General features: G+C 45.2%; 4 protein-coding genes across 5 annotated transcripts; 1 reads left to right on the plus strand and 3 right to left on the minus strand.

Moving 5' to 3' along the window:
- Positions 1 to 477: 477 nt before the first annotated feature.
- LOC111082662 (cellular tumor antigen p53) lies at positions 478 to 5,332 on the minus strand. 2 transcript variants are annotated; one of them, XM_022378892.2, is made up of 9 exons: positions 5,230 to 5,332; positions 4,453 to 5,172; positions 3,978 to 4,067; positions 3,879 to 3,915; positions 3,784 to 3,810; positions 1,686 to 1,995; positions 1,363 to 1,612; positions 888 to 1,297; positions 478 to 822 (listed from the first exon to the last, which is right to left on the minus strand). In XM_022378892.2, exons 1-9 carry the CDS (start codon positions 5,271 to 5,273, stop codon positions 800 to 802), a joined length of 1,911 nt encoding a protein of 636 aa, XP_022234584.2. In that variant the 5' UTR covers positions 5,274 to 5,332; the 3' UTR covers positions 478 to 799. The 2 variants fall into 2 exon arrangements, with proteins under 2 accessions (XP_022234584.2, XP_022234599.2); XM_022378907.2 differs by lacking the exons at positions 3,784 to 3,810; positions 3,879 to 3,915; positions 3,978 to 4,067; positions 4,453 to 5,172; positions 5,230 to 5,332 and adding an exon at positions 2,066 to 2,243.
- On the plus strand, positions 2,228 to 3,835 carry LOC111082687 (putative gustatory receptor 94a). The gene has a single exon (XM_022378918.2). The coding sequence runs from the start codon at positions 2,562 to 2,564 to the stop codon at positions 3,774 to 3,776; it is 1,215 nt and encodes a 404-aa protein (XP_022234610.2). The 5' UTR covers positions 2,228 to 2,561; the 3' UTR covers positions 3,777 to 3,835.
- Positions 5,333 to 6,072: 740 nt separating the features above from the next.
- LOC111078528 (cystinosin homolog) lies at positions 6,073 to 8,881 on the minus strand. Its single transcript, XM_041591737.1, has 9 exons — positions 8,846 to 8,881; positions 7,964 to 8,030; positions 7,685 to 7,790; positions 7,449 to 7,628; positions 7,018 to 7,378; positions 6,752 to 6,960; positions 6,605 to 6,684; positions 6,448 to 6,550; positions 6,073 to 6,304 (listed from the first exon to the last, which is right to left on the minus strand). Exons 1-9 carry the CDS (start codon positions 8,879 to 8,881, stop codon positions 6,205 to 6,207), a joined length of 1,242 nt encoding a protein of 413 aa, XP_041447671.1. The 3' UTR covers positions 6,073 to 6,204.
- Positions 8,882 to 10,833: 1,952 nt separating this feature from the next.
- LOC111078415 (scaffold protein salvador) lies at positions 10,834 to 13,250 on the minus strand. The gene is given in 4 exon segments (XM_022373132.2): positions 10,834 to 11,233; positions 11,297 to 12,010; positions 12,012 to 12,233; positions 12,296 to 13,250. Coding segments are annotated over 4 exon segments (1,767 nt in total). The 5' UTR covers positions 13,072 to 13,250; the 3' UTR covers positions 10,834 to 11,178.
- Between the last annotated feature and the right edge of the window lie 1,512 nt (positions 13,251 to 14,762).

Genomic DNA, 14,762 nt, shown 5'->3' on the forward strand with positions numbered 1-14,762 from the left:
GATGATGATGTACATATGTACAGTAGGATCTGATGTACATTACCTCGGCTAGAAAGTGGGGAAACATCAGGCAGGGGCCTGAACTACACTCGCCTAGAGATTAATCAAAACATGTCGCAGGGCCCTCACAATTGCTGACAATAGGATGATTTCAAGAATGATTAATACGCGCTTTAAACTTAAAAAAAAAACGCCAAAATTGCCCAAGCTGCCAGTCGTACACTGCAGTAGCTATTGAACGCCACCTCAACCTATGTCAATATGTGTCTCTTCCACAGAAAATATACAATTAACTACACAAATACCTGAATGAAACAAATATATAGCACTACAACCGAATGCATAATTTAAACAACATTATTACAGCCTGGGTAATCTCTAGGTAATCAAAAAATGTCTATAAATATTCTGACACATAGTTGGCAGCTAGCTTTATGTTAGACTTTGATTTATAAGAAATTTCTGACATCGCATTAATAAACTTAAAACATTTTTAATTCACCTTCATGGCTTGGCCCTTGCCCAACAGTTTAGTTTGTACACGTTACGTATAAATCAATACTGCGCGTTAAAATAAATCTATATACATATCTGTACTATATTATCTTATCAAAAATAATGAAACTGTATTTTCCTCTGTATCACTTTTACTCCTCAACAACTTGCATTCGCAGTTGGGCAGAGTTTCCTTTGAACTTTAAGCAGATTTAAGCACTTCGTTCTTAATAATAATAAAATAATTAAATATTAGCTTATTCATTTTGGAACGTTGTCAGACTTTCAATAGCCAGGCATCAGGTCATGGCAGATCAAAGGCACGTTCTGGAATTAGATACAAATATGAAATGAAATGGTTTGCATGGGGTGGATGTGCGAGCAAATCTTACTTTTCAGGTTCAACAAATTGTTGGCATAGCTACGCCGCTGTGGCTCGGTCGGACTGCGCAGCACTTCAGCAGCCGATTCCTTGAACATGCCCTCGATATTCTGCAATAGCCATTCCTTTTGGGGCACGTTATGGGCTAGGCAGTATTCACCGTCATGGGTGCGCGACACCTGCCAGTCGATGGGCAGTGCTTGCTCCGTATTATGGCTGTCATTGCTCTCCGTTTCATCCTTCACATCGCGCTTGTACGACACGGTGCGACGACGTTCTTTCAGCGGCTTTACATCGGCATCCTCATCAAGGTCTGATTTGCGTTTCCTGCCATTTACATGGCGCTCGTCCTGAGTGCAATCCCTTTTCGGACACGTGCAGATTTTCACTGCCATAACGTGCTGTGCCAAAATATCACCACTGCCAAAAAAGAGAGTATTAACCAGAGTTGGACTATTTCGCATTCGTATCATTCGCCTACACACCTCGAGTTCTCTAGACAAAAGAGCAAGCTGGTTTCCTTCCGGCCCAGGCACGAGTTCTGGCAGACAAACTTAAAGGCGAGCGTCTGGCGTACGTAGCCGCCGTTGCGACTGCTAGAACGCGACATATTCAATGGCACCAGCACCGAATACCTTTCCGAAATGCCCTTGCCCTGTGCCGAGCCACAGTACGTGGTACTGGGATTCTCGCAACGCACCAAACTCTCGCGCATCTTAAAATTCTGATTCGTAACTGCAAATGGAAATGGAAATGGAGTTAGAACTACATCCTGTATGCCCCTATAGAGAGTTGCTTATGTACTTGCCTGGCTCTGTGCTCAAGTGATTCTGACAGCGCAGCACCGCACCGCTGACGTCTTTATTAAAGCACAGAAAGACTCGCAGATTGAGCGGCTGTATGGGCATTATGGGCTTGAACTGCACATCTATATTGAATGTCTTATCCATGCGTATATAGAGCTTGTTCGTGACATGCGAATACACCCAGTGCGACTTGGGCGGTTCCTTTAGTACCATGCTGAAATTATAGCCACCAATATTGTGGCTTTCCAGTTTGGGCAAACTGTTGCTTTGGTTCTCGAAATCCTGCAGCATCATCTCGCGCAGCACCGATTGCTAGAAAAAATACATAAAAACAGTCAATTAATGAGAGAACAAAACAAGAAAAGAATTGAGCGGATCACACTTTTCGTTCGTAGAGCTGATAGAGCTTCATGTTGCTGCTGGGACAGGTATAGTCGCGACTGACGGCCGTAGCTCGTGAATTGATTTTGTTCTAGTCTTTCGCAAGTGTATGCAAGCTGTAATCTTTTTTTCTTTTCACACTGCGCGGCATACACACATGCAGTATTTTCTGTTCTGTATAGCTTTGTGGCTGTGACGTCATGTCGCTCTTGTGAAATTTGCTGCAAGCACAATCGTGTCTGGCTGCTGAGTCACACGGGGGGAATGTCGCTGGCACGGCACTATACCGCCGCTCCTGAACGCAAGTTCAGTTGATTTCCAACCACCGAACATTAAGCAACTGCTACGCAATGGCATCTGATAGTGTCGTGTCCTTAAGATGGCATCGGTTCGATAATGGGAAAACAATTAAGCAGCCATTAGCCGGCATGCTGCTGGCCGTGTTGTTCGGTGTGGAGCAGAACCTCCGACTAGTCTTTCTTTTGCGGTGAAACAGCATGACATCGGCCATAGATGTAACGCATAGGCGTTTGGTGAAAGTATTAACCATTACACTGATTGTGTTAATGACTGCCTTTGGACTGCTGGCCAATCGCTATGATGAGCGCCACCGGGAACGCTTCAAGCTCTCAAAGGCATATCTGGCGTATGCCATGCTGTGGACCATCGCCTTTGCTGGCATCTATGGGCATCAGATATACCAGGACTATGTGCAGGGGCAGCTCAACCTGCGCGATGCCGTGAGCCTGTATGGTTACATGAACATTATAGTGGCTGTTATCAACTATGTCACACAAATGTTAAAGCACGACGCTGTGGCGAAGAATATGAGTCAAGTGCCATTGTTTGAGACCCTCAAAATGTTCCATTTGGACAACACATCGCTCCTTCGATCGATTGCCATGGCTATGGTGAAGTCAGTCGGTTTCCCCCTGATACTGGAGACAGCCCTCATACTGCAGCAGCGGCGACTGCAGCCGGATTTGAGTTTAATTTGGACCGTGTACCGTCTGATGCCTCTGTTCATCTCAAATCTGCTTAACAACTGCTACTTTGGTGCCATGATTGTGGTGAAGGAGATCCTGAAGGCGCTCAATGAGAGACTGGAGTCGCAACGCCAGCTGGTGAATCTGATGCAGAGGGAGGATCAGCTAAAGCTGAACACTGCGTTCTATCGCATGCAGAGATTCTGCTCATTGGCGGATGAACTGGACATACTGGCCGACCGATACATGGTGATCTATGTACATTCCGACAAGTACTTGTCGCTCATGTCACTGTCGATTATCCTGTCGTTGATCTGCCATCTGCTTGGCATCACGGTGGGCTTTTACAGTCAGTACTATGCCATGGCGGACACATTCATTGGTGGCAAGCCGTACGACGGCCTGGGAGCGCTCATAAATCTGGTCTTTCTGCTCATATCGTTCACCGAAATCACAATGCTGGCACACTTGTGCAACAACCTGCTCGTGGCAACTAGGAGAACAGCCGTCATACTGCAAGAGATGAACCTGCAGCATGCCGACTGCCGGTACCGCCAGGCTGTCCATAGTTTCACCCTCCTCGTGACAGTCAGCAAGTTCCAGATAAAGCCAATGGGTCTGTATGCGCTGGACATGCAGCTGATCATAAATGTGTTTTCCGCCGTCTCTAGTTTTTTGCTGATACTCGTGCAGGCCGATTTGTCGCATCGCTTCAGAATGTACTAGCACTCACCTGGCTAAACTGCATCAGATTTCCCGACTGCACAAAATAAAAGAATATTGCTTGTTGGTGCACCATAAATCTTGCATATTTTTATTTCCACTTACGTTTAGTCCCTGAAGGAAGGCCATCGGTTCGGTGGTTCTATGAAGGCAAACATAATATTAGTTGGAACGCACAAGCCACCTGTGGCCGGGCATACTCACAAGTCGGTGGCCTCATCCACAGTCGATTCAGCTGATCCCACGGAGTTCTCAGCGGTGGTGGCAGCATTAAAATCAATCTTCACATCCTCGCTGTGGTGAAACGTGTCAGGGAGATAAGTAAATAGTTGATAAACTTAAACATATGATGCAAGGCTCTGGCACCTGTACATGTTTGCATTGATAACATTAATACCTCACTTTGTGCCAGGACATGGCTGCAATGTGCACATTACTGGCACTCCTTTTACCAGCTGGCAGCTTGCGGGGAAGCCAACAAATTGTGGATTATTTAAAAAACGCAATAAACAAAACAATAACACCAAAACAATATGATATTCGCGTTAGAGCTGGAGAAACAACGATGTTATCGATGTTGGAGACAGCTGCAGACATCGATGATTTTTCTCAAGCATCGCTGTTTTTCGAAGCACGTTTTTTTTTAAATTAAATTTTAAACTATATTATAAATGCTTACCGCCTATAAACAGCTTTTCGGCCACAATTGTTTACATTTTTTCCAACCTTTTTGGCGTATTCCAAGGAGTTGCCAATGACCGATATGCCACTGTTGTTAGTTGCTCCTGATCCGCTCACATTATTATTTTTATTGACATTTGTGACTAAATTGCCGCCATTTTGGAAATATTCGACCTGAATGATGGCCGGGGGCACGTGAGGCATGCCGCCGGAGTTTATGTTTCCCGATCCGTACACATCACCATTATTGGTAGCGTTTTGTCCACATTGGTTATAATATACTCCGTTATTCATATTTTGTCCGCCATTGTTAAAATATTCGCCCTGCAAATCGCTGCCTGCTACGACAATAGGAGCTAGAATTATCTGAGGCGGCACGTGCGACTTGCCGACGGAGTTTATGTTTCTTGATCCGTAAACATCTGCATTATTGTTAGCCATTTGTCCAGTATTGTTATAATAAACTACATTATTGTTAATATTTTGTCCGCCACTGTTAACATATCGGCCGTAGGTGTTTGCCGTATCCTGATACTGCTGTCCTACGACAGCACTAGGAGTCCACGTGTAAGCCTCTTGAGAAACGGTACTGGAGCTTATCAAATGGGATCCGTTTGTTGAAAAGCCACTGCTGTCCTGACTGCCGCCGGCAATTTGCTCGCTGCCGAAAAACTGCACTATTGTTTGGCTGCTGGTGCGTGATATACCACATGCATTTCTGGCAAAATATCAAACTATATACGGGGCATTTGCGTCATTTATATATTTATCTTACTGTTCCACAGTCAGGGTAAGCGACGATGTTTGTTTGAGCGACATTTTTAGGCCAGGTTTAAAGCCTAGTACTCAGATCCAAAAAAAACACCTCGCGAACAGAATCAGGGTTGATATTCGTATGAAACCGATAAGAACCGCAAGCAGCGGTCTGAGCAGTGTAACCGTTCGGAATGCAGTGCACACCTCTGGTCACACCACTGGCCGCTCGAAGAATATATGACATTTGTTTGCTAGCACACAGTTTTTTAATCTGAGTACTAGGCTTTAGAGACAACTGGTTATAAAAATACTTGCTGGAAATATTATAAATTTCTCATATCACTCATATCTCATATCACCAACTGAATTGCACCACCCGGCTTGTGGGAGCACTGGCACTGCTTGGAGAGAACTAGTTCTAGAGAAAGAGCCTTGTACGATTCAAAATTCATTCAAATTGCGCGCTATTGGGCCATAACTAAGGGCGAAATCATAACATAACATATTTAACAGCCCAAAAAAAAGACATCAAAAAGGAAGAAGAAGAAAAAAATGTAAGTGTTAAATGCTTATCGATACTTCTCTAAGCTATCGATGAACTATTTCTTAAGGTTTTTCGAACGACTTGGCATCCCCATTTGAGCTTGTGCAGTAAAAAGAGCGGCAAGTTTGAAACATTTTTTTAATACGGAAATCTGTTTGGATGCTGGCACAGTTTACGCATTATTAGGACCACTGGTCTTAGTGCATATTGCGAAACATGTCGCTTCACTCTCACGTACGAGGTAGCTGTGCTATAAATAACAAGCATTACGAGCTCTTAGAATACAAAAATATAATCGGATTCCAATCTACAAGTGTTTTTATGAGTATATGAAAGAGCTAAGCATTTATGTATTTACAAATTCGAAAATATACAAATTAAATAATATAAATAGGCACACAAAGCTAATACAGCTACTACGACTACTACAGCACACAGATAAAAGCGCTACTAATATTTCTCAGTAGTCTCGTGTCTCGACTCGATTGGTGTTTGATTTGGGGCTTCTGTAACGGTGGTGAGGTCAGAGTTTGAGGACTCTCTCGAGTGCCTGTAAAAGGTAAAATGTAAACAGCACAATAATGATCAGTTCAGTGTACAAATTGCCGCCATGAATTCAATCTACATCTACTGGGATGGGTAGGTAGCTAAATTAACTAAGTAAATGTATACCAATTGCCACGCTCTTGTTACCTGTAGAACACATAATGCTGCAACATGAAGAATATATCAAATAGCACAGAGAAGAGGCCCAGGCCAAACTTGGTGGGATCGCCGAAAATGGAGGCCCAATCATCTGAAAGTGCAAGCGGCTTAAGCTGCGAAAATCAATATAATACCCAGTGCCTACCATAGTTGAAACCATTCAGTATCATTTGCAGCATACTCAGCATGCCGCCCGTAAAGTCCAGCAGGATATTGCCAATGCTCCTGCAAGTTGGAATTTTCGATTTTCGAATAGGAATCGCGAGTCAGGCAATCATTTGGCATCACTTACCAGCCCGCTGTGCTCTTGCGGCGGTAGTTCATCAGTGCCTGCGGCACATATTTGATAATGGTAATGGCCAGCTTCACATAGCTGCAGTAGTAGAGAAAATCCAGCCAGTGGTGCACAGAGGCAGCGGCCAGCGAGGCGGCAACGATCACAACCACAGCAAAGACACTCAACAAGGAATAGGCTGTCCACGAGACCCTTTGACCAGCACGCTATAAAAATGCCAAAATCCAGTTGAAACTTTAAATTCATTCAAAGGGAATTTTTACCTCATAGATGCAGCACTGAACGATCGTTATGATGGTGGCGAACATGGCATGCAGCGAGAAGACAACATCGTTCAACATCACCGGAATGAGGCCACGCGAATTTCGGCTCTCGTACTCCTGCTGCATGCTATCAAAGAAGTACAGGCCGCAATTGAACATGCTGTACAGCGTGAAGCCCACAATGTTCAGCATGACAAAGTCAAAGTTTAGGCCCTCCACCGATTTGCGCTTAAAGTTGATCCATATTTGTGGATAGAATGAAACCGACCAGGCCACAAAGTACACCCAACCGAACACAATGGAGGTGTAGATGAGACCCTTCGACACGGCCACAGTGACACGCAGATAGACATCCTCAATGCTGCAGAGCACACACACAAAAATATAATAATAATAAATCCAATCATTTAATGGGACATTGATTGACTTACATGGCATTGGAAGCATCGATGGCGGAGACAACCACATGGCCAGCCCTTAGGCCGGTTATCACCACCGTCTGGTTGGCCGCTCCAGCTCCCGCTGCATAGACAAATGACTCAGGATCCAAATTCAAATGATCGTCGTGCTGTTTCACCAGCCTCACGCTCACAGGCTCGGTTAGATCTTCCCTGTAATTAATTTGATAAGAGAAGATCGAGTTGCAAACGATGCCAAGCAAACTCACTGGGCAAAGACAATGAAACTCTCGTTGCTGTTCAACAGAACGGTGATGTCATGGGAGTCGACTGTCAGGCTGCCACTTCCACTGGTTTGTCCATTTACCAAGGCAACTGCCGGTACACCATGGAGAGGAGAAGACAAGTTGAAGTTCCTATTACTAAAAAAAAGTTGTTGGTACAATTAATTACCTGTTGCCCAGCAGAACAGGGCCCACCAGCAAAAGGGTATTCATTCTAATTCAGGTTCTACGGAAATTAAAGTACTTGCGAGCACTTAGATCAACTGATTATGCCCAATGAGTTGTGGTTGTTGTTGTTCTCACACTGAATGGCATTTTCATCGGTGACGCACTAAAAATAAGGAATCGATTTAATTGAATTAGTTTTAATTTGTCGCAATCAACCAGCAGCCAGCAACTTGTGAAAGGGCAAACAAAGGGAGTTGGTGTTGGTTGGGGTTTTCTGCATTCAATTGCCGTATGTTAATTTTCTCCATGATTTATGGCTGATTGCAAGTTCAGTGATCAGAGGAGATATATGTATATGTATATAAATAATCATTAGATAGTATAAATCTATTTATATATCTTTGCAGCTCTTACACTTTACTCCAGTGCGATGCGTGTGTCTCTCTCTCTCTCTCTATCTCTCTTAATACAACTTTCGTGTTAACAATTTCATACGAGATAAAAAAAAAAACACTGTGTTGTGGGGCAGGCAACCTTCAACAGTGCGCCCCTGCCACTGCCCCTGTACCCCCGCTATTCCACACTCAATGTTACAGCTTGGCAATTAGAGCAAAAAGTTTTTTTTTTTTTAGCACGGCACTCGATTGAGGTGCATGGCATCCAGGAGGAAACACATGGCCATAAAACACATGAAACACACAGAAATGATTCCCGGACAAGTGCTAAACTCGTATATGATGGTGATAGGGGGAGGGGTATTTATAATGCGTTCCATGACAAGGCATTTATATAAGTCAAGCCGCCTCAGAATGGGCGCTTATCTCAATCAATGTCGCGCGCTGATAATGTCAATCGGTTTATTCGAATTATTGCCAAAGCACTAAAATTACGCCAGTCCCTAAGACCCATGACCAGATACCCGTCCAGCCGTTGGCTTGAGCAATGCATTGCCAGAGGCAGGGGGGGGATGTGATTTACCCAGGGAGTGTTCTTTAGTTGATTCACTGGAAACATTATCTTGGTACATATATTTTCACAGTAATTATATTCTTGTGCATCTGCTGACCTAAGGTTCTTATTACAAAAAAGTTCTCATTCATTTGAAATGATTCTTATGGCATTTCCCCGAATTGACTTATTGATTTGCTTTATGCATTTCTTGAATTTCTTTAAGATTTATTGCACTGATAAGAAATACCATAGCACTCCACTCCCCTCTAATCCACTCCACTCCACTCCAATCCAATCCACACGTGCGGATCAGAGGCGGAGAGAGAGAGAGAAGAGACCAATTGTGTAAATAAAAATATTAAAAACAAAAGCCAATAAAATAAATAATTCAACACTTGCTGGCAGGGGGGTGTAGGTGGCTGGCGCGAATGTTTAGCGAATGTTTATAAGTGTCTTTACAGCCGGATTAGAACTTTCACTGGTTGCGGACGGAGCACACACTCACTCTCACATATGGGCACTATGGGGGGGCATCAAATGGTCGAGATCCGAGTCGAAACAATGCAGACCCAAAGATCTCGACTCAGAACCGGCAAATTGTTTGCTTAGTAATCAGCGAATATTTCACTTGCCACTTACCGACCGTTTAAACAGAAGTTAAACAATGTGTTTAACCGACAATTAGGCTGGTCTGGGCAGGTCTGGGGCTGGTCTGGATGTTGATGTAGATGATGATGCGAATGAATGCCCCAAGCGATAACGAACGATGTGCCTGCCGACTGTCAAACGACTGAGCGCGTCCCCGGCCAGGCCAATACGTATAAATGGTGCCCATGCCATGCAGTCGCTGCGCAGTTTGCGGCGACAGAGCGACTGACTTCCCATAAACAACAACAACAGAAACAATTGGAGCGAGAGCTAAACAGCAAGAACAGCTTGGCATGGCTTGGCTGGTGTGTGGGGAGGTAGCTTTGTATTACAACTTATGGTTTAATATTACTAAGCACACATTAATATTTAATACTCGTATCAATTCCTATAGAATTCCTACAGAATTTTCTGCGATCGAAATGTGATCAAAAAGGGTATCCGAAAAATCTTCTGCCACCAGCCGCTCGTTTCTGGTTTTGTGTGTAGTTTGCTTCTTTTTTTTTTGCACTTAAAAAACCTCTCCATCAATGGAAAGGGTACTCAAAAATGTTTCTATAAATATTCAGGAGCTGCCACAAGCATTGAACATCATTTTTTTGTAGAAAGGTACGGAAAGGGAAATTTCGAATCTCTAAGCTACAGTCAGTCACATGTGTCTGTGTACCATAAAATACAATTTACAAGATATAAGTCCATATGTACCCAAAACAAAAACTTTTGCTATCAGCAAGCGGGATAGAGAGAGAGAGAGAGCGAGAGGTTTGGCGGAAACTGCAGAACTACCCAGCAGTAAAATGTTTTTATGCGTCCGTTTCTTGGTTGATAACGGTCTTCGCTACGTCTACGGCACTCACTAATCAAGTTTGATCAAAACAACAACAATAAAAAGTATAAATAAACGAAAGATTTTTAGAACTCATCCCACATGACGCGGCGCCCAAGCGAAAAGTGCCAAAGAGAATGCCCAAGAATTTTATATATAAAAACAACTTAAATTGCGTGTGCATGATGCGTCACATAAATGGTCGCAGGTTGTTGTTGTTCTTGCTAAACAGCTCGAAAAATTAAAAACAAAAAACCTGCCCAACGCTGATAAAGAGATTCACTTTCCATAGTGTTTTTTTTTGCCAACATTAAAAAAACTTTGTGCTAAATGCATAAATTTTGTTGCAAACGTAGCAAAAAAAACTTGGCAGGGCAAAATGTGGAAAATTGAATGGCAAAAACTTGGCACAGCACAGGGTATAGCCGAAACGATCCGATTTCCCCATGGCTCCTCAGTTATCAGATACTTACCGAGACTCCCATTGATGGCATTCCTTGGGCGACATTCTGGCTGTTCTGTTAACATTCTTCTGCTGGATATTTGAGCATACAAAAATATTGTTTAATTTGCACAATACAGAGTACAAAACAAAGCAAAGTAAAGAAAAGCAAAGCTCAATTCACAGTACACAATAAAGGGTATAATCGAACGTAAAACATTTCTACGTTAAAACTAGGTTCACAAACGGGCAAACGGATCTGATCTAGATCTGGCTGTGGCTCTCTTTACCTCGTAAAAGTCTTTTCTAAGGCACTGATATCGTTGGCTATTTTATATGGGGGGTTTAAATAAGTTAATGGGTTGTCGATCGTAGGATAACTAAGGCGAGTATCCGGTCTGTTGTGTGTGTGTGTGTGTGTATCAGTCGTCTTCGGGCTCTTCACTACTGGCTCTGGTTCTGGCCGGCGCGTCGATTCTTCTCGAGTATTAAAGCGCGACTGAAAACGAAATGAAAGAGAGTCTTAAAATGGCGGAGAGATGGAGAGAATCGGGCCACTCACCGATAACGCTCGTAGTAGCCCACAATGGTGCCCAGCTCTTGCTTGAAGAGACGCACCAGCATGCTGTCGAAGCCCTCCAGCTCGGGCAGGCTGAACATATTGAACTGCAGCAGATGGTCCTTGGAGGAGTCGGCCTCCGAGTAGACGGCCAGCCACTTGGGTATCTCCTCGAGCAGATACGGATTGGCCGGCACCAGGGCGTTGTGTGTGTGGGCAGGTGGCGCGTACATCGATGCCTCTGGCATGATCGCCTTGGGCGGCTCAGCCGATGTGGTGTACACGTAGTAGGATGTGAGGCACGGATGCTGACGCTGGCACTGGCCCGTGTACTGGTTCTCGTAGTATGTGCCATGCAGCTTGGACACGACGCGACGCCAGCCCACGGGCAGACCCTCGCGCTCTAGCGGATGATTCCAGTGCGTTGTGTGGGCATTGTGATCGATATAATACTTTCGACCGTGCAGCGTGTACTGCGTGGCCCAGCCTGGCGGCAAGGGCAGCTCCTCGGGCTCCGTGAGCGACTGCTGTGACGCCACCTTCTGCAACGAGCCATTCACACTCCCCGCCGCAGCACCACCACCGCCCGTGGGTGCTCCGGCAGCGGCTGGCGGTGTGGGTGGTGGGGCGTACAGAGATTGCACTGAGGTAGAGGCTCCACGTATGCTGCCAGAGCTGCCGCCGCGACCGCTGCCACTTAGCGATCCACCGGCCGAGGGGAACCGTCAGATGGTGATGTGCCGGCACCACCGCCAGGGTGGCCGACGAAGCTGTCGTGTTGCTGTAGATGGGCGACTCCGAACGCTGCGACGGGGTCGCACGCATCGAGGAGACGCGGTACGGATTCTCATATATCGGATAGGAGTCGCTCGAGTAGCTGCCGCCCAAGTGTGCGGCCAACTGCTGATGGTGGAGCTGCTGCTGCTGTTGCAGTGGAGATCTGTGGGATGAGAAAGCACAGCTTGAGGTAGGAATGATTGCCGGGCTAGGGGCAGGGATTACCTTGTCGGCTGATAGCGGGGCTGACGATCCCTGATGGACATGGCAGCCGGATCGAATCGAAGCGTGGATCCGAACGGCGTAGAGGCGTGTTGCTGATGCAGCTGGTGCTGTGACTGATGCTGCTGCTGCTGTTGCTGCTGGAGGGCGTAGTGGGCAGGAGAGTGGGGACGGCGCGGCAGCTGCAACATGTTGGCATAGGAGGCACTCAGCAGCCCCTGATCGGCGTCATAGCTGGCGGCTGCCATGTGTGGATGCGAGTGCTTCGGGGTGGTGGAGTAGCTGCGCTGGAAGCCGCTGGTGGGCGTCTGGAGCAGCGGCGATGACTGCTGGCGCCGCATGCGCTCAATATGCTCGATGTTCACGTAGTTGCTGCTGCTGCCTTGGCCGAGCTGCAGCTGGTTGCTGCTGGCGCGGTACTGCAGCGGCGGCAGCGGTGGATGATGGGCGTGGGTGTGCGGATTGAGCGGCAGCTGGCTCTGGGCACGCCGCGCATGGTAGTAGTCCGGCTGCGCATCGTTGCAGGAGTACGTGTTGCGGCTGGTGCTCGAGCTGCGCGGCTTGAACTCACAGCTGGGCGAAGTGCTGGCGCAGCGCTGGAGCGTCTTCTTCTTGGATCGCTGATCGCTGGTCCACACATTTATGACCGGTATCTCCGGCGGCGTGTCCTTCTTCACATACTTGCCCACCACGCCCTCTTTGTGTTGGGATTTCTCCTTGCTCCGGCGCGAGAGCATCGTCGGTTTTCGATTGCACAGCAAAATTGTTAAATAGTTCATGCAGCGCGGCGATCCTGCGAGAGTTTTGCCTACTATTATTATGTTCCTTCCTTTCAGTTACTTTTGAATTGTTCGACCCGACGCGCGCAGCAACCGCTCAGTTGAAAAATGTTGGATAAAAAAATAAATAAATAAATAAAATAAATGAGACGAATTAGAGGTGGGCATGGACCGTGTTTTCTTCGTGTCACGTCGTGACACGATGGGCGCACGCGTGTGCGTGTTGAAAAATCGTTCAGAGCAAAATCGGCACGAAAAAACACGACGAACAAAAAAATTAAGTTTTATTGCCAGATACAAATGTACTAAAATTTTGGAAGAATGCAAATAACATGAAAGCGTTACAACTTTTAGCTAGAAAAATATTAAATATTCCAGCCAGCTCGGCTACAAGCGAGAGGGTGTTTTCTACCTCGGGACAAATAATAAATGAACTCCGTACACGCTTATTAAGCTCTAATCTTGATAAATTGTTATTTTTATACAAGAATATGTTAATAAAAACGTATATGTAATTAAAATCCATGTTAATAAAGGTATTAAAAAAAAAGTATAATAATTCGTGTTGGACCGTGTTCGGAAATTTTTTAGCCGTGCGTTGCTTTTTTTCTTCCCCCCCCCCCCCCCCCCCCCCCCCCCCCCTTCTTTCCCCTTTTTTTTTTTTTTCCCCTTTTTTTTCGCCCCCCCCGGGGGGTTTTTTTTTTCTTTTTTTTTTTTATTTGTTAGTGCGTATTGAAAATTTTAATTTTCGTGTCGTGTTGGGTCGTGTCGGAAAATTGCAGTCCATGCCCATCTCTAAGACGAATGGTAAGTGGAACTTTTGATTGCGCCGCAAGGTGTGTGACGTATGACGTCACAAAATCCAGAGCTATCAAGAAAAATACCCACCTCACCACATAACTCACCGTGCGGGATTTTGTGCTTTCGCGCAAACATGGTATATTTATTCCGTCGGGGCTAGGGTGAGGTCCTTACGAGGCCCTTAAAAAAGTTTGGCCGTCTTAACACTGGGGCCATACCTTGGCATGACCCAGTCGAAAGACAGCACTCAAAACGCTCTCCGGACTCATTTCTGCGTTAAAATTATGAGCCACTATCGATAGTATCGATATTTTGATACGTTTTGTGGCGCTGCCAGACTCGTGCAATTCGTAGTTGCTGCGGGCTGCCATACCATGATATTTTGTGATATGAAATTCGTTAATTTTGATATTCAGTTTAATATTACTAGATAGCTGGCCCTCTCAGCCCTAAAAAAATTGTTTTAATCAATTCCTCAATGAATTTTGTTAAGGATTGGCTAGTTTTCAGAACTATTTTTAATGGGATTGTTTAGATAATAGGGTTCAAACAAAAACGGCCAAAGCATACGGGAATGTCGCAACAATGAATCTACGTTCCCGTAAGATGCATGTTTCTCACACCACGAAAAGAAGGGGAAAGTCACCAAGAAAATGCTCTCTTCACCACAATAAAGAGAGCGAATTTTGAAAACCCACCACGAATTGAGAGCGAAAAATGTCAGCATTTTTTGTGCGCTAAGTGAGTTTGGCGGTCATTTCGAAAAGTATATATATGGAAAAATAAATAGTTCACTTGATTTGTTTTGTCGAGTGTGACTGGAACCTCAGAAACCGAGAAAAAAAATAGCTTAATAGAGCGGGGCTATTTAATCAGGTTGGTAACCAGTA

This window comes from Drosophila obscura, unplaced genomic scaffold, assembly GCF_018151105.1.
Source record: "Drosophila obscura isolate BZ-5 IFL unplaced genomic scaffold, ASM1815110v1 contig_150, whole genome shotgun sequence".
In the NCBI taxonomy this organism is placed as follows: domain Eukaryota; kingdom Metazoa; phylum Arthropoda; class Insecta; order Diptera; family Drosophilidae; genus Drosophila; species Drosophila obscura.